Source organism: Bactrocera tryoni, chromosome 4 (genome assembly GCF_016617805.1).
Source record: "Bactrocera tryoni isolate S06 chromosome 4, CSIRO_BtryS06_freeze2, whole genome shotgun sequence".
Lineage (NCBI taxonomy): Eukaryota > Metazoa > Arthropoda > Insecta > Diptera > Tephritidae > Bactrocera > Bactrocera tryoni.
In genome coordinates, this window is record NC_052502.1 from 47,365,707 (window position 1) to 47,391,216 (window position 25,510).

Consider the following 25,510-nt stretch of genomic DNA (forward strand, 5'->3'; position numbering starts at 1 on the left):
CGAACTAAAGAGAGTATTAACTTTAACAACACCAAAGAGACAAAAGGCATTTATATAAATTGAAACGAAATGAACTAGTCTCCCATCCACCGTATTCGCCAAATTTTGCTCCAACAACTCTTTTCTTATTTTCATGCTTAAAATCATTGATCAAGATTAAAACAGACGAATTTGTAAAATTTGTCGAGAGATCGTTGAAGACATGCCAAGTTCTGAACGATTCGACCTCTTCAACTATTGAAAATATTACAAAAGTAAAGGATATGGGGCTTGAACATCGTCAGGTATATGGTAGAGAGATTGTAGGAGAGCTCGACATCTTTCGCGAGTCCGTTCAAATGATTTTGTGGATATTTTTGGTATCGCCTTCTTGCTCCAATCTCCCTGACAAAGCAGACATTTTTTTAAAAACTTGATCGTGCGAATTCCGATCTCACATTCATGGACAGCATCATAACTGCCGACGAGACATGGAATGGAGGGAAAAAAACAAAAACAAGAAAAAACCGTAACTTCGACTGCCCCGAAGTTAATATACCCATCACAGGTGTATTTCTTTTAGTAACTATGTGTCCAGTTTGTATGGAAGCTATATGCTAAAGTAATCCGATCTGAACAATTTTTGCGGAGATTAAGTATGTTATTACCTTAAGCAGTAATCCATGTCAAATTTCGTGAAGATACCACCTCAAATGCGAAAATTTTCCATACAAGCCCTTGATTCCGATTATTCGGTTTGTATGGCAGCTATATGCTATAGTGAGCCGATCTGACCAATTTATTCGAAGATTACATTTTTATCTTAGAAAATAACCAGTGCCAACTTTTGTGAAGATACATTGACAAATGTGAAAGTTTTCCATACAAGAACTTGATTCCGATCGTTCATTTTGTATGGCAGCTATATGTTACAGTGGTCCGATATCGGCAGTTCCGACAAATGACCAGCTTCTTGAAGAGAAAATGACGTTTGCGAAATTTCAAAAGGATATCTTAAAAACTGAGGAACTAGTTCGTATATATACATACAGACAGGCGGACAGACAGACAGACAGACAGACGGATATGGTTAAATCGACTCAGCTCAACATACTGATCATTTATATACTTATATACTTTATAGGGTCTCCGACGCTTCCTTCTGGGTGTTACAAACTTCGTGACAAACTTAATACATATACCCTGTTCAGAGTATAAAATTTTTTTCTCGATATTCGTGGTTAGGTGCTCCATGAATTTGTTCCGGAGAGACAGACGATCAATAGTACTTCTATTTAGCCGTTTTGAGGTGTTTGCGTGAGAATATCCATCAAAAACGGGTGGAATTGTGAAAGAACAGTTTATGGATTTTACACGATGATAATGCACCACCGCATCGATCCACGATTGGGACTGAATTTAAAGCCAAAAGCGTAACCGATCGATCAACCACCGTATTCGCCAGGTGTGGCTTCGTGTGATTTTTTCTTATTCCCCAAACTAAATTCGACGCACCTTGGAACCAATTCTCAGAAGAGATAAAGCAAAATTCGCTGAAGGTGCTAAAAGCCATCTTTAAATCTGCGTTTCGAGGACTGGAAAAATACGTTTTATTACTTTTATGTCACAATGTATATTTTTGGAGGTTAAAAATAAGAAAATTTTCAACGTAGGAAGATATATCTGGTTTAAATTGTTTAAACGAGAAAGTGTTCGTGCAAGGGACTTACAAAAATACTTTTGGAAAGCTGTTGCAATGGAAGAAAAGTCTTGGTCTATAAGTTGAAAGAATATATGTAGAATGAGCACGTGAACTACTGCTTATTCGGCATTGACCGAAAAAACGACACCAGGAGGTATATCTTCAAATACCAGTAGCATACAGATGTGTTCTCTGATCTAATGCTATGACTCAATAGTACTTCAGATAGTGATCCGATTGATTTTGGTTTCACAAAAACATGCAATCAAGCAAACAATCAAATTAGACAGGCCAGAAATAAAATAATCATACGCACACTGTGACAGAGATCAAGAAAAGACATGAAATATCGAGAATAACCTCTGAAGATGTGGCTAGATGTTGAACAGCTGGCGAGTAATTTGTTATTTATTCCATAAAATGTTAATATCAAATTTCATATTCTATCTTGGTAAGCAAGGCAGGGAAATTAATGGGGTGACTCATTCTTTGGAAACCTTTGTACGATAGCGGAGCCCTATCGGGGCCACTAGAAGACACATTCAGCGTCTACCTACTTTGACTATTTTTGTTTACGGATTTATGTCAAATTTTGTGAGTATGTTCAGTAAGGTTTATCATTTCATCATAGCACATTTCACTTTGGTACAATACTTAGAAATTGTTCAAGATTATTACGTAAATTCACGTTCTCCGAAAAATTCACACAAAAAATCCTTTATAAGGACCCATTATTAGTGCAGATTTGAAAACAACTATCTCTCTCTTGCTTCAAATTTTGCATGGAAGTTCTAGAAAAGAAAGTATTTTCCACTTAAAATATAACGCTGATACAGGTATTGTAATCACTAAATTGAAATCATCAAAATATTTAATTTCTTGCCACATAACCTAACAATCAGAAATGCTTTTGCACAATGAAGTAATTTTTCACCCTGATTTTTTTTTTTGGTTAATCATAATGAATCTTGCTGCTGACCATTACTAATTTCATATTTAGCACAGCAAATTTGTTTGTATACATCAAAGAAAAAATCAAAGTACGGAGATAAAATAATTTAAAAAGTGTTAAAATGTCAAAAGAGTATTTTGAAAAAAAAATGTTACGTCTGAAAACTGCTAAAATAAATTAAAAGTATTTATATTAAATTATTTAAATTTCACGATAGAAAGTCCATGTGTTTATGCACACTTTTTCCGGTCCGCATTTTGCACATTGAAATTGCACACCAAACGTCAAAAGCAATTAATCAACAACAAATTATTCAACTGTGCCACGATTGATTTGTTTATTTATACTTAGATGTTGTGGCATTCTGTTTTTTCAAAAAATTGTTTTTTTTTTTTGCATCTTTCTTGTTTGTTAAAATTAATTTTTGTTGGTGTTATAGTTAAATTGTTATATATTTTTATTTTATATTTTTTTTGGTTCAAATCTTTATTATTTAATTTTTTGTTTCTTCTTTGTTTGATGTAGTTATTTTTTCTTGTTATATAATACTTAAAACTTTTTTTGTTATATTTCATAATTTTTTATTATATTATTTTTTTCAATTCAAGTCTTTATCAGTTATTTTTTTTTCTTTGTTGTTTTAATTATTTTTTTTTGTAATATTTTTTTAGTTTTTAATATTATCGTTTTTTCAATTCATAATCTACTTTTTGTTAATTTTTTCATACCTTTTGGCTTGTTTCAATTAATCTTTACGTTGGTGTTATATAATAGTTAAATTTTTTTTATTTTTTCTTTTATTGTTTTTATTTTATATAAAAATTTTTCAGTTGAAGCTTTTCACATCAAATTTTTTGTTGCTTTTTTTGATGTAGTTATTATTTTTGTTGTTATATTTAAAACTTTTTTGCCACGTTTTGAAATTTTTTAATTTTTATTTTACTATTTTTTTTCAATTTAAGCCTTTATCTATTATTTTTTATTTCTTCTTTTTTTTCTTTGTTTTAATCATTTTTTTCCAATATAATAACTAATTTTTAGTTTATTTTTTTCAAGCCGTTTTTCAACTAGCTCTTTTATTCTTTAATTTATTTAATGATTTTTGTATTTTTTTATTTGTTTTAATTAATTTTTTTGTTACATTTAAAACTTTTTTTGTTACGTTTTATATTTTTTTGATTTTTTATTTTATTTTTTTTTCAATTCAAACCTTTACCAAACCTTTTCTTTTATTTCTTCGTTCTTTGCTTTAATTATTTTTTGTTGTAATATTTTTGAATTTTTAATTTAAAATTTGTTTTTTCTCATCATCCACTTTTTTGTCTACTTTTTGTACCTTTTCACTTGTTTCAATTAATTTTTGTTGGTGTTATATTACAGTTAAATATTTTTTTTATTTTTTAAAATTATTTTTATTTAATTAAAAAAATTTTCAATACAAGATTTTATTATACCAATTTTGTTTTTGCTTTTTTGCTTGTCTAAGTTATTATTATTTTGTTGTATAAAACTTTTTTTGTTATATTTTTTAACTTTTTTAAATTAATAATTTTTTCCAATCGAACTTTTTTATCTACTTTTTGTTGAATTTTTCTACATTTTTTATTGTTTCTGATATTAAAATTTAATTTTTTTGCAATCCAAGCCTTTTTTCAACTATTTTTTCTATTATTTGACTTATTTAACGATGTTCCTTTTTCTTTGTTTTAATTAATTTTTTGTTGCTATATTTAATATATTTTTTAATTTTGTTTATTTTTCATTTCAGCGAGCATTTCACACACTCAGCACATCGCTTAAGCGTTTTGTTTTCCGCTCCATGCTGCATTATGGAGCAAAAATTGCCAAAAAAAACAACAACAACACTATTAAACGAAAATTACAAACAGTTGGCTGCTGTTGGCACACTTCTTTGTATCACACACTCAGACGCTGGACATTCCACTTGTTTATTTCCCGCGCGCCGATACACAAAACGTTTTGCAGAATTTCAGCGAAAACCATAAAAACAGCACGCCAGCACACACACACACATTCACCCGCAGAGATACACAACTTATTCAAGCGAATGTTTGCACGCGAAAAAAAAGAAAAATGCGAGTTGGAAACACTTTGAAAAAATGTACGAGGCGCTTATTTGAAAAGTTTGAATTTTTATTAATTACTCATACGCAGCGGCTGACCAACGTACAGTATGACGAATGGAAAAAAAGCGCAAAAGGCGCGTATACACATGAAACGCGTCGCTATCCGCACTGCAAAAGCACAAAACTCTTCGACATACGCGCTGCTCTGCTATCACTGACAACGTTGGAGCAGCTCCACGACGCCTGAACCTGTCCGCTTTTGGCTTAACTGGCTGCTAACTTGTTCGCCTGCCTGGCTACCTATGCAAGCGAGCTGTGTCTGCTGCTTCGCTGACTAGCTGTGTGTGTGGCTGGCTGTGTTGGCGGCGCTCATCACATTTTGTTGCTGTCGCTTCGTAGCGCCGTAAATTTACCGTTTCAGTACGCATGTCCCAGGGAACGCGTCGTTAAACGTCCGCCCTCTCCCCCGAAGTCAGCAGCCAAACGACTTGCCGGAATTTAATGATATTTTCAATTTGATTTTAACCACCCTGTATGTGGCTGTGGCTTACTCACATTATATGTATACATTTATGTACACGTTTATACATACAAACGCTCACACATAGCTGCTTCATAGATTTCAGTGTTTTGGGCATTTTCTTTTGTTTTGTTTGGTTTTATGTTGTTTTTTTTTAATATAAATATACATATATCTATATATAGTTGGTATATATATACATGTGAGAGATATACACATACTCTCCCATGCAATTTCAATAAGACAATACACAACGGAATGTAGTCAATAGGTAGGTAGAGCATTCGTTGTTTTATTTTTACGACTTGTTATCTTTGGCCGCCTTTCCTTTTCTCGTTTACCGCTGCTATTTGCCGCTGTTGCCGCAGCTCCTCCAGTATTTTGCTTGCTTTTTGATTTCGCACAACTATGCATATCTTTAGTTTCTTGTTTTTTTTGTTGTTCAATTTTTATTTTCACTTTTGCTTTACCTTCACCACTCAAAGCCATTTGCTTTGGTATCCTTCGAATATCTCAAGAATTTTATAGAAAGCGCATAAATTGAAGAGGATATTCAAATGTCGACATGCGATATCAAGAAATCGTATACCGAACACGACATACATACATACATACATACACACATATATACTTACATACATATGTACATTGGTAGAATGGATGCTAGTCAAACATCAAAATATTGTTGTTAATGTAAAAATATATCTACACTAAGGTGGCCCTAAAAAATCAAATTTCTGATTTTGGAATCTCAAGTCGCCCAACGATAACTTCGGGGATAAAGATATCACATATAAATTCCGATCTGAATTGCAGGCGGTAAAAGGTAAATTCTCTCGTTGGAAAATAAAAAAAAAAATGCGCAAAAAGTGATTTTATTTGTCGTACAAAGAGACACACCCTAATTACTTCCAGTCGGGACCAAAAATTATTTTTACAGTTTCAGAACTCACTGGACCCGATTTTTGGTAAAAAAAAGTGTTTTTACCTTTATGAATCTCCTTGGTGTACTTTGAACTGCAGGCGAAAAACTTTGCTCTAGTGAAAAAAGTCTATCTCTGATACTTTAGACTGTATTCGAAGTTATTAAGAGAAAATGGCGCTGGCTCGGATATTTTCTCCGACGAGAACCAGACATAATCACGCAGAACGCTATCGAGTGAAACATTGAAATATCTGAAGGTAAAAAAAGTGGAAGTGAAATCAAGGCAGTAACACAAGATTGAAATAAATGGGCGAGTCTCATTGTGGCCCTTTGCTCCCCCGCGAAGCCATATACTAACTTACAATGCAGGGTTTGGCCGGAAATTAATGGGACTGATTTTCATCCGCCGCGACTGTACTTCGCACCGTGAGTGCGCCGACTGGATTCGGCAGAGAGCGCTCCTAGCTAACGAACGAGCGGCTGGTCAGTTGTTTCCCAGCACCTGGAGAATCCGGACAAGCATTTTCGCATGACGTGTTTCTCTGAGTGGTACAATCCGAAAATGCAGCGTTCGTTGAAGCAGATGTACGTGAATAAATTCTGTGTGTAACTCGGTAAATCTGCGACATAGACGTTTGATATGATCATGCAGGCTTACCCAGATGTTGCTTTAGCAAGAATTGGTGTGTTTCGGTGGCACCAGGCCCACTTGGTGGGTCGGGAAGAAGTCGCTGATGAAGACCGTGCTGGGAGACCTGCGACTTCGACATACAACGACAATGTGACTCGTGTGCGCAAAGTTTTGAACTCAAGCCGTCGACTAAGTATCCGCTTAATTGGCCAGATGTTAAATTTTTACGTGGAAATCCTCAAGAGACACAAACGAAAGGTCAATCGGGTCCGACAAGACATCGCAGCCGATTGGAAGTTGCACCACGACAACGCCCCGGCTCACACCGCCTTTTTTGTGAACAGCTACCTAACCAAGGCCGGCATCCCAACGCTTCCGCAGCCGCCCTACAGCCCAGATGTGGCTCCCGGCCTTTTATTGTTTCTTTGCCAGAAATGGCCGATCAAAGGCAAGCGTTTTGAGACGACAGAGGGGATCCAGGCAGCATGTACCTCGGCTCTCAAGGCTATTCCGGAGAATGCCCTCCGTGACGCCTTCAATGCTTGGAAATCGCGCTGTCAGCATTGCATCGACACAGTAGGAGCCTATTTTGAAAGTTTTTAAAGAATTGTAACGTTTGGTTCAATAAATTTTTTTAAATTCACTCAGTCCTATATATATGTATCTTCGAATTCAAAGAGTCGGTTGTGATCCAAAACTAAGAATTTTTAAAGAAACCTGCAGTTTGACCTCTGTGAGCGACGCCGAGGCTAAGTTTATGCATGATATCTTCAACAACTGCATTACAAAGTAGGAGTTGAAATTAGAAAAACCACCTTAAAATAACCCACCACATTTAAGAACCAACCTAATATACATGCCAACAAACATACTGCTATATAATATAGACGTGTGTAGCACATTAATGCTGTGACGTTCACGAATCAAACAAGTAATCAAATAAACAAGACATACGCCAACAGACTGACAGCCAGACAAGAGAATAAATGCCGTACCTGTACGCATACATACATACATACATCTAAGTAGATTGGTTGCATATAAAATCTTGCACACCATTCATTTATGTGTGGATAAATGCGCATTTACTTGTGCCTATGTGTGTGTGAGTCCATCTTGTTGACTGCATGAATGACTAAATGGCGAAGAACTTTTTGCTATGACATTGCTCCACTCACAGCAACTCGGCCGCATCGTGCGGAATTTCACACAACGAGCTGTCAGGGAGACCACCAAAGCATAATTGCACATACATAAATATAAATATATATACATATATTCACTAACATCTCATTACCCAAGAAAAAAACTATGGATATAAATGCACGGTAGGTTGAATTGTGCTTTTCAATGCTAATATAAATGCAAATATATAATATCTGGTTGATTCCAGAAGGATGATGGACTTTATGATAAAAATGAGGTAAATAATACGTGGAGGGTATGATATTGTACATAGAAAAAGCTTTCTTATGAAAAACATCACACTTTCTTTTTCTACAAAAGCTTTTTTTTTTTAATAAAACAAACACGGTTTGAGATATCAATGAAATTCATGTGAAAGTACATTCGATGCCATTATGTATGGAACACGATTTCTTTTGCATGGCCACCACGGGCACGCTTGCAAAAATCCAGACGTTGAATGCAATTTTCGACGGTTTTCAAGCGCTCTTAAAGTTGAGGTCACTGACTCCCAATTTCGGTAATAAATTTTAATAATTTCGACTCGTTGTTGGATCGTATATATTTCCACAAAGAAATTCCACACTTTACTGTAGAGAAATGTCAAAAGAGCGGGAAAAATTATGGCATCGTTTGCTGTCCCTATCGGTCTACTTTTGTAGCGCCTCTATTGAAAACCCCAAGTTTTATTAAGATATCCCGATTTTTTCCCACATTTGCACGGACAGACCCACAGACATCCGGAATTTTATTCATCTCGTTATGGTGAACATTTTCATAAATATATCTCGATTAGTTTTAAATGTTACAAACAATCGTTAGCTGAAAAAACCTATTAAACACTGTTTTTCTGTTTCTTTTTTAGCACTAAAACCGTGGGTCTGCCTCGGCCGAGAACACAAAACTTACTGCCAAGTGCAGACATTGGGTGGGGCGCCCTTTCTTCTGTTGTTCATCCATGGGTCGCGAGTGAAACGAGCATTTCGCTGGAGCATCATCATCCATGCGAATGACATGACCTAACTAGCGCATTTGTTAAATTTTTATGCGCTTAACTATATTCATGTTGCCGTAGAGCTCATACAGTTCGTGCTTCTATTTTATTCGATATTGATCGCTCACGCAGACAGCTGCAAAGATCTTGCGAAGAAAAGTTGACAGTGCTCCAAGTGCTTTCTCATCTCCCGTCGTTATCATAATGAGAGACTTACAGAGTTTAACTTCAGTTCGTCGAGAGAGAGATCTGCTTCTCAATTGGATATCGATCCCAAAGTAGTACCTGTTAGTAAGAGTTGAGCTTGATCTCCACACTTAGATTATTGTTGGAATTTATGCTGGTTCCTTAACTTTTTGAAATGAATAGCTGCCAACAGTGACGTAGTTGCCAAGACACGAGGAATCTTTCTATGTGACCTCCAGGTACTATGTCTTTGCCTCATTCACCACAAGGCCAACATCATTTTGCATAACACTATGAGTTTCATAGCGACACGCAGACTGTGGGAACTCCCTTCTTGTGGATAGGGCAGACTAAACATGTTGTGAGTGTATAAAAATATCTTGAAGCCTCAAGTGATAACTTATTGCGTAACTGAATATGACGTAAAATGGTTCCTCACAACTCTGACACACTTGAAACCGCTATCATTATTTACCACCCACTGTGCGCTGCATAGCCTTGAGAGAATGATACATTAGGGAGGCATTTTCATGTCCATAAATCTCAATATATTAAATTTTTAGTAGACATCTGTCAACGGTGACGTGTCATGACCTTTAAATGCTGTGCTAATCAAGGCTTCCGCTATCTTTACTTCTCAACAGCTAAATTGAGGTATAACTAAGGGCTGAGCATGTCATTATTACACTTTTACTACGTGTTGTTGCCGTACTTTGAACTTTTTCTCTTTATCCAGGTTAAGCTTTTTTATGGATACACACTCGCTTGCGCCGTGACACGATTATTCCCACCTGTGTGCTATTTTTTATTTTTCTTTCGCCGACTGTTTTTCTTTTTTTGTTGTTATTGGTGATATTTGTGTGTGTTTTTTTTTCTGCCCTTGCGCAGCACATAACGGGATTTTGCTGTTGTGCTCACCCATTTAGGTTATGTATACGACACGTATGCACCTCTATGATGTACATATGTATGTCTGTACGACTATGAATGTATGCATGTATGCACGTGTATGTATGCGCATTGCCAGGTCGGAGAGTTGCGAAAGGAAACGTTGAAATATGCTGCTCTCACGTGCAGAGTTAATTGCGTTATGCTGCCTAATTTGTGTGCGTGCGTGTGTGTGCATGCGACTGAGCGGAGTTAATTACTCGCCTGAGATATTTAATTTTATAATTTCAATTTGATTTTATGTTTTTATTTGTATAACTCAGTGAGAAGTGATGGCTTAAAGAAAATCCCAAATAAAGCTCATCTGTAATAATTTTTTTAACGATTTCTAAGAAAGAATTGTAAATGGAAAAAATATTTTAAAATTAAATTTTGTTATAAAACTGGTCATTCGAAAGACAATTCGTGAATATAGGATTAAATATATCGGGTTATATACAAAAATTTTCGCTAATGCTTCCGCTGATGTCCACCCGTCCGCAAAATTTGTCGAGCGATTTTTACCAAGAAAAAGAACTTTCGAACGGAGTCGAGTCATCTATCTGCTTTGTAAATGACAATAAGTTAAAAAAAGTGCTTGAGAATCGTGGGGTTTTAACATTTGAGAGTTATCAGTGGATTTTAATATCTCACGTGGATCGACTCAACACATTTTCGTTAATGTTTTGGGTATGAAGAAGCATGTCAAAGACTTGAATCTTTTATAAAAGGCTTATCACAAGTGTGTGGAAAATGTATAAAGCTTTGTTATGCTTGAGCTGGAGAGAAACTTATTTTGAAGCCGACAATAAAGATTTGTATTAAAATACGTGGAAATATATGTAGTTTTGTCAGTCCGGGTCAAATTTGATCATGTTCTTGCAAAATTCGTTCCAAATATATATAGTACAAGGTGGGTAAAGTAAACAGGACTTTTTGAATCTAGCGCCCCCTGGTGGCGCCACCTATATGTCGACTGGTGCGTTAGAACCTGCTATCTTTATCGATTGTCCAGCGAGAATTTCATCGATTAGAAGTGAAGTTATTGCGTTTTAAGTGTCAGTATGTTTGTGTTATCGGTGCGAAAATGAGCTTCGAATAAAGGCCAACATTATTTTTTTTGTTTTAAAATTGGTAAAACTTTTACCGAAACGTTTCAATTGATGAAACAAGTTTATGGCGATGATTGCCTATCCCGTAGCAGAGTGCACGAGTGGTTTCAACGTTTTCAAAGGGGTCGTGAGTACATAAATGACGATTAACATGTGGGCCAATCAAAATCCGTGATCATCGGAAATTCGAAACTGTACGTGTATTCATTAAAAACCAGCCGAAGTCATCATTGAGATTCATGGAAATGAAATTGAACATCTCCAAAACATCGATTTATTGCATTTTGAACGAACATTTGGGCTTACGAAAGGTGTGTGCACGGTTTGTTCCGCACAAATTGATTGACGACCAAGAATTGCTCAGAATCCAACATTCGAAGGACGATTATTTGACCAAAAATCACATTTTAACCATTAACCACTCCCCGTATTCACCTGATATGGCACCGTGCGACTTCTTCCTTTTCGGAAAAATGCATTTGCCCATGAAAGGAAAGCGTTATGCAGACATAGAGGCCATTCAAAAGGCTTGCACCGGCATACTGGCGGCCATACCGGCCAACGAGCTAAAACACTCGTTCGACATGCTTTTGGACCATGCAAAAAGCTGTATTGAAGCAGAAGGACACTATTTTGAATAAAATTAATTGATTTTGCGAAAAAAAACCATTTGTTCGGTTTTTTTAAGTCCTGTTTACTTTGGAACGTACCTTGTATATATATTTTATTGTAATTCAATACCAAAACTGACTTGTTCCTCGTTGTTGAAAAGACGTAAAATATTCTATTAATATTATTGTTGACTATTGCCTAGTTGACAACTTTAAGCTATAATATAATAGATATAAATGTGGTTAGGTTTCGGTTATGTTAAACGTGGGAACTCTCTGAAACTTATAGGTTCAGTACACTAATTTATGTATAACTTGGCTCCATACGAGAGCAACTGGAAAGAAAAGGATACAATGCAAAGTTTAGTTCGTTTTATAGATAATAAAGAAGACCTCGATTAACATATGTTTGAAAAAAGTGTTGAATAAGAGCAAATTTTCAAATTATATATAGATTATTTGCACCAATCTGAGGGGTGTTCATGAGACACCATTCTCGACTTCTCACAAGGTCACTAATTGCTCGTTCTAACCAATTTAACTGGTTAATACTAAAAGTTCACAGTTCGCAACAACTGCATTCTCGAGAAGAATCTCAGGAAATGCAATTTGTGGGTACTACATATTGCCCTCGTTTATGATATACTTAAGTTAACGTTATTATTTTTCCCATTTATCATATCTTCTCGCTGTTTTGTTCCGGCGGAAGACCATCCTTAATCTATGGTACGTCTAACAGTATTTTCTTATGTACACATATAACTGTAGATACGTACATATATTAATATTAGCTGTATTTGGATATATTAACTATATACAAATGAAATTATTGAATTGCTATTATGCTTTAATGTCATTTGCTTTCAGAAGCTTGCGAGATAAGAAAATCATTTTCGAAAATTCAACATCCTGGATTGGAATGTTGTTCTACGAGTGCCACATTAGGGGTGCTCTTATTTGAAAGAATATTATATATTATTACGTTAAATAGGTTGTTAAAATTTATAAAACGGCTTCTACAACTGGTTCATTTGTGGAGTCAAACATAACTGTAAAAATTGAAGTTGTGCACATAGAAAACCTCAAATAACACCCTACGGTAAACACGACTTTTTCTTGGGTATTGGACAAAACAAATTTTTCCGTGGGACTACTTGAGTGAGTCGCATCAAGCTGTCATGTTTTTTGGTCAGCATTGTTTGGCATTTCATCATGGGAATTCTTGCGTCTGAACAACGTTTACAAATCGTTTAACATTATTATAAAAAATCGCGTTCTGTAAAGAATGTGTTTCGCGCGCTTCGCTCAACTTATGGTCAACATAGTCGGCCTACTGAGCGTACTATTCGCAACACTATTGCCCATCTTAAGACCCAACACTCAAGCACGCATTGAGGAAAATATAGCAGCCGTAGCTGAGAGTGTACACGAATCGTTTCGCCGACGTTCGCACCAACTCGGACTGACTGGCGTACGGAACGACTTTGCACATTTTACGTCAACATCTTAAATTGAAAGCGTACAAAATACAGCTTGTGCAAGAACTAAAGCCGTTCTCTTCCATCACTTCGCTCTGTGGGCTCTTGAAAAGTTCCAAAAAGATCCGACGTTTTCGAGTCAAATTTTGTTCAGCGATGGGGACCATTTCTGGTTCAATGGCTATATAAACAAGCACAATTGCCGCATTTCGGATGAAGAGCAACCCGAACAGAGTCAAGAGCTGCAATGCCATCTAGAAAAAACAACGGTTCGGTGTGGTTTGTGAGCAGATGGAATCATCGGTCCATATTTCTTCAAAAATAATGCCGGTGAGAACGTAACCGTCAATGGCGACAGCTATCGCGTCATGAGAACCGACTATTTAATGGCTGAAATTGAAGATCGTGATATCGGTGACATTTGGTTTCAACAAGACGGCGCCACTTCTCACACATCGCATCAATTACTGGATTTGTTGAAAGAACATTTCGATGAGCAAATAATTTCAAGTCGATTGGCCACCAAGATCGTGTGATATCATACCGTTAAACTTTTTCCTGTGGGGATATATAAAGTCTAAAGTCAAAGTGAATAATCCTCTTTCGATGCAGGCCTTGGAAAAAAACATCAGGCGTATCATTCGCCAGTTACCAGTGGAAATGCTCGAACGAGTCATCGAAAATTGAACTCAACGGATTGACTATCATTTGAAAGAGATAATCTTCAAAAAATAAATGTCAAAGAATGTTCTTTCGAATAATAATAAACATCCCCCCATTAAATTTGAAATTTCTGGGTTTTTCCTTTAAAAAAGTAAGAAACCTCGAAATGGAGCACCCTTTATGATTGTATATTAAACAATTTCGTTAAAACTTTTTGAAGAAAGATTCAAAAAAACTAGATTTAAAAGTATAAACTTTACCTCAAGAATATGTGTTTAATGTTATCAAATTTATTAAAAAAATGAAAAATATAACATCCCTAATGTAGTCCGAAAAACGAGCATACATACACACACTTGCCGAGTACACGGTAATTAAATTTCTAGCCGCACATCCTGATATTGCCTTATTATTGTGTCAAGCAAATTGCTAAAGCAACAACAACAGTGTGTCTGTCAACAATATTAACACTGGCAGTTGTTGTAATGTAGCAAGCAAAATATTGAACGAAAGCAAGCGGAAATGCCATAGTGTGGCAGAGTCATTGTGCCACGTGTTGGCACGATTCGCCAATGTTTGGCTTTGTGTGGTTGCCACAGGTTTAAAGCCCATACACGCCCACCACATCGCACGCATAGAATCAATAGTAATTTCACCAAAATCCTGCTGGGAAATCGGCAAGCTGGCGCCTGTAAAAATACCAAGCTTCCCACGTTTGTATGTATGTAGGTGGGTGTATGGCAAATTGCTCGTTGCAAAGCAAAATACGAACGTTCGCCATGAAAAGTCTAGAAAATCAGCTGCAAGAATTCGCTAGCTTTGTTTTCACTTTTAGCCAGTGTTTTAATAACCACAAATAGTTTGTGCAGTTGTTCGTTTGGCACATTTAGCAAAACATTCATTCATTCAAGCGCTCATTCGCTCATTCATCCAGTCAATCACTCATTTATCCACACATTTCGTGAGTGGTTCCATCAGATAAGCACTCGTTTACGCATTCGCTCAATTATTCGGTCTTCAATTGCCGCGAAACTCTAACTTTTCTTGTATGTGTGTGTAATTTTATTCGAAATTGTGTAAATATATTTGCAATTTCCGGCCGCTACTTGAAAATACATTCAATTGCCCCGCTATTCTCTTTTATTTTGTTGTGTAGCGCTCAATTCTCGTATCCGCCGTGAAAGTTTTGTATTTCCGTTCAAATACTCAGACGCCAGTATTTACTCAACTTAGAGCTAAGAATACTAGTAATCGTCGGAGAAAAATTTAATAAATCTTAAATTCTGAATTAGGAAGAAAATATATTAAAAGTATTCTAAACTTGACTTTTATTTTAAAGGAAATTACATGGATGGAGAATGGAGTCATGTGTAGGGGTTCACGCATGTGAGGACAGTTCTCTGAGCACCATTCACTTGGGAGTGGCCAGAAACGATTCTTTTACATGCGGCTCAAACAGCTCCCGACTTCCGGTGTTAGACTAAGTATACTCTGTGTAGCCAAAAAAACATCCGTTTGAAGGCGAGCTAAAGTGAGAAGACGAAACATCCCTCTCCAGGGTTGTGCGCTGGGTTTGGAACCCTCCACGTAAAAAAACATCCCAATGAAAAGGACAAAACAACCTTGCTAGGCCGATTTCATCGATATCGATATCGATAGGCGCTTTTAGAGGATTTGTCCAGTCCGAATTTGATTATTGTAGCTTTAATGGTTTAGGAGATAGTATGACCTTTAAAGCTATTAGGGGGCTGGCCCATTTTTTCAACATTTATAGTCTGCACCTATAGACTTTTTACTTCTTTTTCCAATCCAGTTTTATGGCATATCTTAATTTAATGCTTAGTTATGGCATTTTATATGTTTATGATTAACGCGTCCTTTTTTGCCATGGAATATGTTTACAAAGTTTCATTATGATATCTGAATTCTTACTCAAGTTACAGCTTGTTCGGATGGACGGACGGAAGAACAGACAGACATCCTGATCATTTATAAATATAAGTGTCTCTGAAATCAATGTTGTATCATTTCAGTAAATTCTTAGATCAAAAAGCTTTACACAAAAGCTATCGGTTTCCAAATCCCGACAGAAAATTTGAAAATTTACAAAGGCGGTTATTCAGGCAATGACAAACTTCCGAATGCGTAACTGACAAGTTAACTGACTTACTAAGTCTTTGGTTGTCAGAAAGCGATATATAGTAGGTATAACGGGGTTTTCAATAGGTACGCTATAAAAGCGGATAGGGACAGCAAACGACGCCATATTTTCCCCGCTTTTCTGACATTTCTCCTCAGTAAGCTTTACCATTTCATCATGGAAAGATATGCGATTCAACAACGAGCCGAAAATATTACAATTTACTATCGAAATTCGGAGTCAGTGGCCTCAATTTATGGTCGTCAAAATCGCCCTGTCAGATCAGCAATTCAGCGTCTAGTGGAAAAAATTAAATTTACATGCACAGAATATGCCGTACAAGGGATTAAGACTCTTCAATTTTCAAAGTATGCCAGTCATAACAGAGGAGGATAAACACTAGAAAGAAATCAGGGAAGGCGTATCGGCATCAACTCGCAAAGAAATTACTTTTGTGCCGCCAAAATTTGTTACAAAACTACTTGTGGAAGCAGCGAATAAGAAGAAGGTGGAATAATTTCTGGTTTGAAAATGTAATAGTGTTGCTCGGATTCATAGGAAAGCATCGTAAATGCCATCGCTGAGCACCATCGCTGGACTGGATCCGGTAGAAGGCGTTCCTAGCTAACGAATAAGCGGCTGGCCAGTTGTCTCCGAGCACCTGGAGAGTCAGGATAAACATTTTCACGCGACGTGTTTCTATGAGTGATGCAAGCCAAACATGCAGCGTTCGCCAGAGCATACGTACGCGAATAAATTCTGTGTGAAACTTGGTAAATCTGCGACAAAGACGTTTAATATGGTCAAGCAGGCTTACCCAGATGTTGCTTTAGCAAGAAGTGGTGTGTTTCGCTGGCACCAGACCTTTTTGGAGGGCCGGGAAGAGGTCACTGATGAAGACCGGAAGAATGAGCAATTCCAAAGTGAAAACGATGCTAATTGTCTTTTCTGACATCAAAGGTAACGACCACCATGAATTTGTTCCTTTTGGAGAAATCGTCAACGCCAAGTTTAACATGGAAGTCCTCAAGAGACTCAAACGAATGGTCAATCGGGTCCAACAAGACATCGCAGCCGATTGGAAGTTGCACCACGACAACACCACGACAACACCCCGGCTCACACCGTCTTTCTTGTGAACAGCTGCCTAACCAAGGCCGACATCCCAAAGCTTCCGCAGCCGCCCTACAGCCCAAATGTCACCTTTCGAACTTTTTTGTTTCCTTGCTTGAAAAGACCGATAAAAGGGAATCTAAACAGCATGCACCTCGGCTCTCAAGGCTATTCCGGAGAATGCCCTCCGTGACGCCTTCAATGCTTGGAAACTTTGCTGGCAGCGCTGCATAGAAGCAGAAGGAGCATATTTTGAAAGTTTTTATTGAATTGTAACGATTGGTTAAATTTTTCAAATGACCACAGTCCTATTATTTTCCGGACAAACCCTATATATGCATGCAAACTTCAAGCACTAATCTATGCGTATGAACCATTGTCAGGATACATATATTTGCGCATAATTATGCAAAGTATATATTTATGTACAAGGATATTCACTTAAACTAGCGCCAGACGGCTGAGCTCATAATAACCGAAGTCTGCGTAGTGTGGGGCTTAATGGCTATGTAATGACTTAGTGCTTGCGTAGATAAATAAGAATATTACAATATAATTCTATATTAGGGTAAACCACAACAAAAAAATCATGGGTTGATGAGCCTAATCCAAAGAAAAAATATCCCTGTATTGAAAAATGTTTAGCTTAATTTAAAAGGAAAATCGGAAACTTCACTGAAACTTTTGAGCTGCTGGAGTTATCACCGGACTTTTAAATATTGAGCCGGAACATTGGGCGGAAACTTTTTGTTTAACAAATCTAGCTTAAAAACGATACTTTTATACAATTTCAATGTGGTCTCACCAATCCACAAAATAAGGGAAATTTCACAATCTGCGCCATCTAACGTGGGATAAGCCTCCTCAACATCGCATATGAGGTTCTATCGAGCGTATTGTGTGAAAGAATAAAGCCTAACGTCAACAAACTCATTGGACATTATAAGTGTGGCTTTAAGCCTGGAAAATCAACAACTAACCAGATCTTCATGCGTCAAAACTTGGAAAAGACCTGTGAAAAGAGAATCGACACACACCATCTCTTCGTCGATTTCAAAGCTGCTTTTGACATCACGAAAAGGATTGGTATCCCCGCAAAACTAATACGGATGTGTAAACTAACGTTGAGCTATACCAAAAGCTCCGTCAGGATCGGGAAATCTCCGAGCCGTTCGATATCAAACGATGTTTCAGACCAGGCGACTCCTATCGTGCGACTTCATCAATCTACGCCTGGAGGAAATAATTCGCACTGCAGAGTTGAATAGAGAAGGTACAATCTTCTACAAGAATGTTCAACTGCTGGCGTACGCCGATGACATCGATGTCATTGGCTTCAACAACCGCACCGTCATTTATGTTTTCTATAGGTTGAAGACGAGGGCAAGACGTAACATTTCCTGTCGTCAAACAAAAAGTCGTCGCATTTGGGACTTGGATCCCACGTCACTGTTGACAGTCATAACTTCGGAATCGTAGATAATTTCATCTATATTGGGACCAACATTAATACCAACAACAACGTCAGTCTCGATATCCAACGCAGAATATCTTTTGACAACAAATGCTTCTTCGAACTGAGTAGGCAATTGAGAAGTAAAACCCTCTTTTGACGAACAAAGACCAAATTCTACAAGTCACTCATCATCCCCCGTCCTGATATGTAGTGCAAAGGCACGGACGATGACAGCATCTCAAGAGTTGGCGTAACAAGTTTTCGAGAGAAAGGTTCTGCGGAAGATTTATGGTTCTTTGCGCCTCGGCAACGGCGAATATCGCATTCAATGGAACGATGTGCTGTACGGGTTATACGACGACATTGACATAGTTCAGCGAATTAAGAGACTGGTGTGCAAGTCGAATAAAAAATCATTTCCGGATACTGCCGCAGGAAAATCAATCATCAAGGATTGCTAAAGTTTATACGTGGTGAAATGAGTAGCGAAGACAGTGAACGTGGTGGACGCAGTGAACGCCCAAAAGAGGTTGTTACCGACGAAAAGAAAGGCCCAAATTTTGTTTCGTTGACCTTCGATACCTTTTGAAATTAAGCAAAACAAGTTTCCTTCAAGGAATAATATTTTTCTCTGTATAACGCTATCCGCCTAAACAGGCCGGAATTGTGGAAAGTCAATTCTTGGTTTTTACACCACGATAATGCACCATCCCATACTGCCCTCTTAATTCGAGATCATTCACCTGATCCGGCGCCGTGCGACTTCTGGCTGTTCACCAAGCTCAAAAGACCGCTCCGGGGACACCGTTTTTATACGATAGAGGATATTCAAGCCGCAGCGAAGACGGAACTGAAGGCCATCCCGGAAAGTGACTACAACCAGTGTTTCGAAGATTGGAAAATCCGTTGGCATAAGTGCATTGCATCGGGAGGAGATTACTTTGAATGGGATTAAATTGATTTGGAAAAATAAATAAGGAATTTTCAAAATAAATACAATGTCACCTTATTTTTTGGGCACAGCAGTATGTTCTTTTACACCCATAATGAGAGTTTGTTTTGGGTTGCCCTAATGTTTATATGTATGTAACCGGACTATGTTACTATCCAATAATGCGTAAGTAAATACTTCATTAATAAAAGTGCAAACAAAAAATATGATAAATATTTATACATAACATTAATGAAAGTATGTATTATGTATGTATATAATTAAATTTAAGTGGTTATGTGTGAGTGTTTGCGGCATTCGCTTTTAATTAAATTTCAAGCAAAACTCTAGAAGCAAAAGGAATTCGGTGATTCCTTATGAAATTAGGCACAAGGAGAAATGATTGCGTGCTAGACGCGCATAAAATATCTCTAAGATAATAGTACATATGTATATATATATAGTATAAAATACATAAAGACGAGCAACAACATAAAAAAGATATACATATTTATATATATGAGAATGTAAATATGTATGTGAAGTGTGACATATGGAGGCCATTCGCATTTTGAAGAGAAAAAGAGAGCTGAAAAAGTTTAAAATGACCCTTTTGAACTGACGAAAATCACATAAAAAGCCAAGGCAATAAATATTTGTAGATATGTATGCATATATATAAGAAAAAATATGTTTGCACATAAATACCTAAGGTATTTATGGTATGTGAGAGTGTATAGGAATATATGGTTATATACATATATTTGTATATATATATAGTGTATGTCTTTGTATATTCCGAGCAAAAGATAAACATTCCGCTAAATCACAAACATATTGACAAACAGGACATTCAATCGTACATAGACGAGTATACTAAGTAATTAGGCAGCGAAAAATCTCTTACCAACAGCAACTCATCCACACCGGTGTCATCGCCGAGCGGAATTATCGAATGTAATTGTTTGGGATCGGATATTGGTTCCGTGGCAAATGCATAATTTCGATTAAAATTTCTCATAAACTGTAATAAAAAGATTGAGTAAAGGAAGAAGTACAGAGAGAAAGAAAAGAAGAAAGTGGGAGAAATCAAATTGTTGTACAGATATATAATTTTCTTTAGAGCAATTTTTTGTAATTTTTCATATACAAAATTAATCTATAAAAAAAATGCATCGACGGTCAAATTGAGGGCATACTATGTGAGGATATTTTTAACTAATTAACTTAAAAAAAATATACATAATTTTTATATATTTAACTGTAACCATAATTCATATCAGTTTCGAGTAGATTCTATTTCTGTGAAGGGCACTTCCAACATTATTTAGTACATAATGGCTTTAAAGTATTTTTTAAGGATTTGTTTTGCATTGAATGTCCTGCATTTAGAACCGCTCTGAATCCAAACTTTTTTTTAAGCAGTTACAGTTGTAGGACTACACCCAATTCCTGTTCTTGCGTCTTTGCCACGCACCCCGGAAACGTGAGTAACCCTTGTGTAAGATGCGGTAACCAACCCATGTGGCGCCACCAACCAGATCAATCATGTTGTGATAGAAGAAAGACACGTCTCCAGTGTCCTTGCCGTGCGTACGCTTCAAGGACGTAACGCCGAGCACTAGCTTGTTGTAGCGAAGATGTAGCACCCCGCTCTGGACAGTAAAGCACGCTCGTCAACAAACACAGAAAAGGTACGACATCGAGAAGCTACTATCACAACCGACATCGAAACGGACTTGCACTCTTGCTCTCTGAGAGCACTCATCAGCAACTCGTTATAAAGGAACTGTGGGACGGCATTTTGGTAAAAGTCGGAAGAACACCTTGTACGATGAGGATTGTCATGTCGCAGTGGAGTGAAAGCAGACAGCCTACCTCGCATAATACGAGCGGAGTGGGAAAGATACCAAGAGTTGAAGAGGGAAGCAAGCAGAACACATATGCAGACAAAATAAGAAAGATGCCGAAATACGTGAGTATGAGAAATTTGAGAAGCTGGTTGACGGAGGTAGTGCTCGAAAATTCTACGAAAGATGCGGCGACTAACGGAATGTTTCAAGACCGAAGTATACACTTGAGGGACCCAAAGTGGTGATTTACAACAAAGCGGATGGGCCGATGGATTACCGGCCGATTTTAATACAGCGGCGAAGAACTGACGAGATGTATGCATCAGGTTCTTTGCAAGATATGGTCGGATGAAAGCAATTTAAATTTGACCGACATTTGATGCACTATTACGTCTAAACTATAATTTTAGTATGGTTTTCTATGTTCTAAACTCGCTCAATTACATTCATTCTGAAGCGGTTGATGAACGGTAGGCACATTGACTTGAACTATGCATATTAAAACATGAGTTCTTCTGGGAGTATGCTCAACATTAATGATGAGGTGCAAATCTCTATCTAAGCTAGTTTAGCTGGGGCCTCTTCATAAATGTTTTTTCTTAAATATATCTCTCGTACAATCTGCTAGCGCTCTAAAAATGACATGAACAGATTCCACGATTCATTTACTTACTTACAACTATGTAATAAAATTCCAAAGATACCTAACATATATCATATATGTCATTAGCATAGTTGAATAATTACTCAACAGTGAGTCGTAACAGAATTTGATGTAAAACTAATCCATCACTAACAGACATTTAATTCAATTCATTTTCTTCACAGCATTTGCGATTATGTACTCAACCACTTTTGCATTGTGCATACCAAATAGGTTATGTTTACATCTGTTCGAGCACATTTTCTCATATACATACATACATACATGCTATATACTACATATACTTGTGCAATAACTGTTGCATATAAGCTTTTCCGTGACTGAGGCTTTTTCCCCACAGCCAAGTACACTTTGTTAAGCACTTAAGTAAATATACCGTATACTTTTACATACATGCAATATGTAAAAATGTAGTTGTTGTAGCAGAAACGTTGCATTTGATGTATATGCATACATACATATATAGTATTCTCTATAGTACACGTTATATGTATGTATATAGAGTACAGACTACCCCGAATAAGTGCGGTACTGGTAGGAAGTGAAAATATGAGAAATGCCAATGCTCAGAGAGCCAGCATTTAGTTTGAGCTTTGGTATAAATTTTTCTTTTTCATAATTTTCTTTAAAAATGGCCTAAAAAACTGCAGCTGAAACTAAAACGCTTCAAATTGCACCGTCCTTATTTTCTTCAGCCGCCTCAGGTATACAATTTATGGCGCGCCCCTTTATTTTCATGTCCTCTTCCATTCTGTCGCTGAATCTAAGGATCTCGCGCCAGCTTTGGTCACACTTTGCGGTCTCGAAGTCCTTCAGAACCAGAATGGAACATAAGAGGCTTATTGAAGTACTTGCCCTTACCAAGAATTATCTCGCTCACTAATTAAGAGTTCTAAGGGTAAACAATTTGGAGGACAAAGAGCGACCTGAACAGATTCAAGAGCTGCCAATTCATCGAAAAAAAACAACGGTTTTGTGGGCCGATGGAATCAACGTTTCATATTTCTTCAAAAATGATATCGGTGCGAACGTCAATGTCAATGGCGACGGTTATCGCGCCATGATAACCGGCTATTTGATGCCTGAAAATGAAGCTCGATGTTTTCGGCGATATTCGGTTTCAAGAAGACGGCGCCACTTCCCACACATCGTATTAAGAAAAAGAGTTATTGGGAGAACACGCACAGACAATTGCACGTTTGAGCCGGTCGATCGGGCACCAAGATCGTGTGATATCACACCGTTAGACTTTTTGCTGTAGGGATCCGGAAAGTCTAAAGTTTACGCGAACAATCCCACTTCGATTCAGGGCTTGGAGCAAAACGTCACGTGTGTCATTCGCCAGTTAGCAGTCGAAATTATCGAACGAGTCATCGAAAATTGAACTCAACGGATGTACCATCTGAGACGCAACCGCGGCCAACATTTCAAAAAGATCAAAATCCAAAAAATAAATGCCAAAGAATGTTCTTTCGAATGATAATAAACTTTTCACATGAAATTTGAAGTTTCTGTGTTTTTTTTTCCAAAAAGTAGGAAACCTCGAAATGGATCACTCTTTATATTAACATATAACAATATTTCTGTTCATCCATCCTAGTGATCAGAAAAGCTGAGCTGAGGGAAAATTGCCGTTTTAAGTAATTTAAACCAGTGTTCACTGTTTAATATATGCTTACACACACATCTATGTATATTTGAATATAATATATAAGCATGTGGTTACAATAAATTTGATTACCTTTCAAAAGCTTGCAACGAGTATAAAATCCATATTGTATGGACGTTTACTTGCACATGGATTTGTAGGCGCCTGAATATGTGTGTGCACATGTCAGTATATATGTATTTATGCAACAAATCTTTGCAAAGTAGTGCAACAGTCAGCAGATTAACCGGCCGACCGCAACCGTATCACAACACCAGTTGATATAGCGGACACTTAACAAATTGCACTGCACTGACTGAGCAAACGAAACGAAATGTAACGAAAGACCGCACTGTGCCTCACCCCACATTGGTGACATCGCGCTCAAGTGTGGTTATAAAAGGAAATTAAATATTGTTAAATAAGTTTCTAATCATAAAATCGATAAATTGCAAATGTGAATTCCTACGCATGCGATAAACTGTACATATGTATTTTAGGGCGCGCTCATTTCCACCGCCAACACAAAATATCCGCAACAGAAGTCACCTGAAGTGGGTTAACGCACGTCTTGTAGGTTCTTACTGGAAAAAATGAACTTTCTTGCACACGGCGAGGGAACGACTAAGTTCACACAGGATTTTTCCATTGCCACTTAACACCTACTTTCCCGCACACTTACTTTTGTGTTACGCAACTTAAGACCAGACCAGACCAGACCAAGTAATTTCTTAAGTTCCGAGAATTATTATTTCTTTTTCGTGCGCTTTTGCTTTGAAGTTAACGACAGCTGCCTGAATTATTGCTGCGGGGAGAGTGATATATGGACAAATGTCGACTTGAGCGGAAAGCATGTCGTAAAAATCGTTGAGGAGTAACGTTATAAACACACTACACATCTACGTACATACATACATACATACCTACTTGAAGTATGCATACACTATATACATACTTCAGAAAGACAAGTGAACATATATATATACATCTATACAAGTATACATATTCACTGCCGTTCCGTGAGAGTGTAAAGTTTTGACGGCGAAATGTCGTAGGAGTCTTGGGTAGAACTTTATGCATCACTTGCTTGCCAAGTTCTCAAAAAGTTTTGTAGTTTTTGCATTTCACTTTCTATCCTGTGGAAACTATGACTCAATAGGTTAAATGGTCACCTACTGTTAGTATACTAAAGCAGTAGAGACAGGTGTCTCAAAGATTTTTTGTTTATCTATCTAAGCGTGTGCAAAAGTTCTTTAGATAATAAAATAACTATTCTCTATTGCTTAGTTTTGATATGAGCGTTCTAAGTTTGGACATGCCACTGTATTTTCTAATAATTTTTTTATTTTTTTGTACTTTCTTGTGCATACTGCTATAAGCAAAAAATAGTGATAATAAGTTTTAATATAATAATAGTTGAGGATGGAGTCATGTGTAGAAGTTCACGCAAGTAGGGAAAGTTCTCTGATCGCCATTCACTTGGGAGTGGCCAGAAACGATTCTTTTACCCATGGCTCAAGCAGCTCACTACTTCCGGTCTTTGACCAAGTATCCTCTGGGTAGCCTAAGAACATCCGTTCGAAGGCGAGCTAAAGTGAGAAGGCGAAACATTCCCTACAAGGGTTGTGCGCTGGGTTTGGGACCCGCCACGTAAAAAAACACCCCCAGTGAAGAGCTATAACCAGCCTCGGATAAGAGACCCCTCTTTTGATGACGAGCATGGCAAACGAAATAAGGACTGTCACATTTACTA

General features: G+C 37.2%; 1 protein-coding gene across 1 annotated transcript in view; it reads right to left on the reverse strand.

The window, feature by feature from the left end:
- The window catches only part of LOC120774787, a 65,516-nt gene that overhangs the window by 5,402 nt on the left and 34,604 nt on the right, over nt 1-25,510 (reverse strand). The window contains exon 4 of the mRNA XM_040104569.1: nt 20,500-20,616. Within this exon, the coding sequence (XP_039960503.1) occupies nt 20,500-20,616 (117 nt within the window). The remainder of the gene's footprint in view (nt 1-20,499; nt 20,617-25,510) is intronic.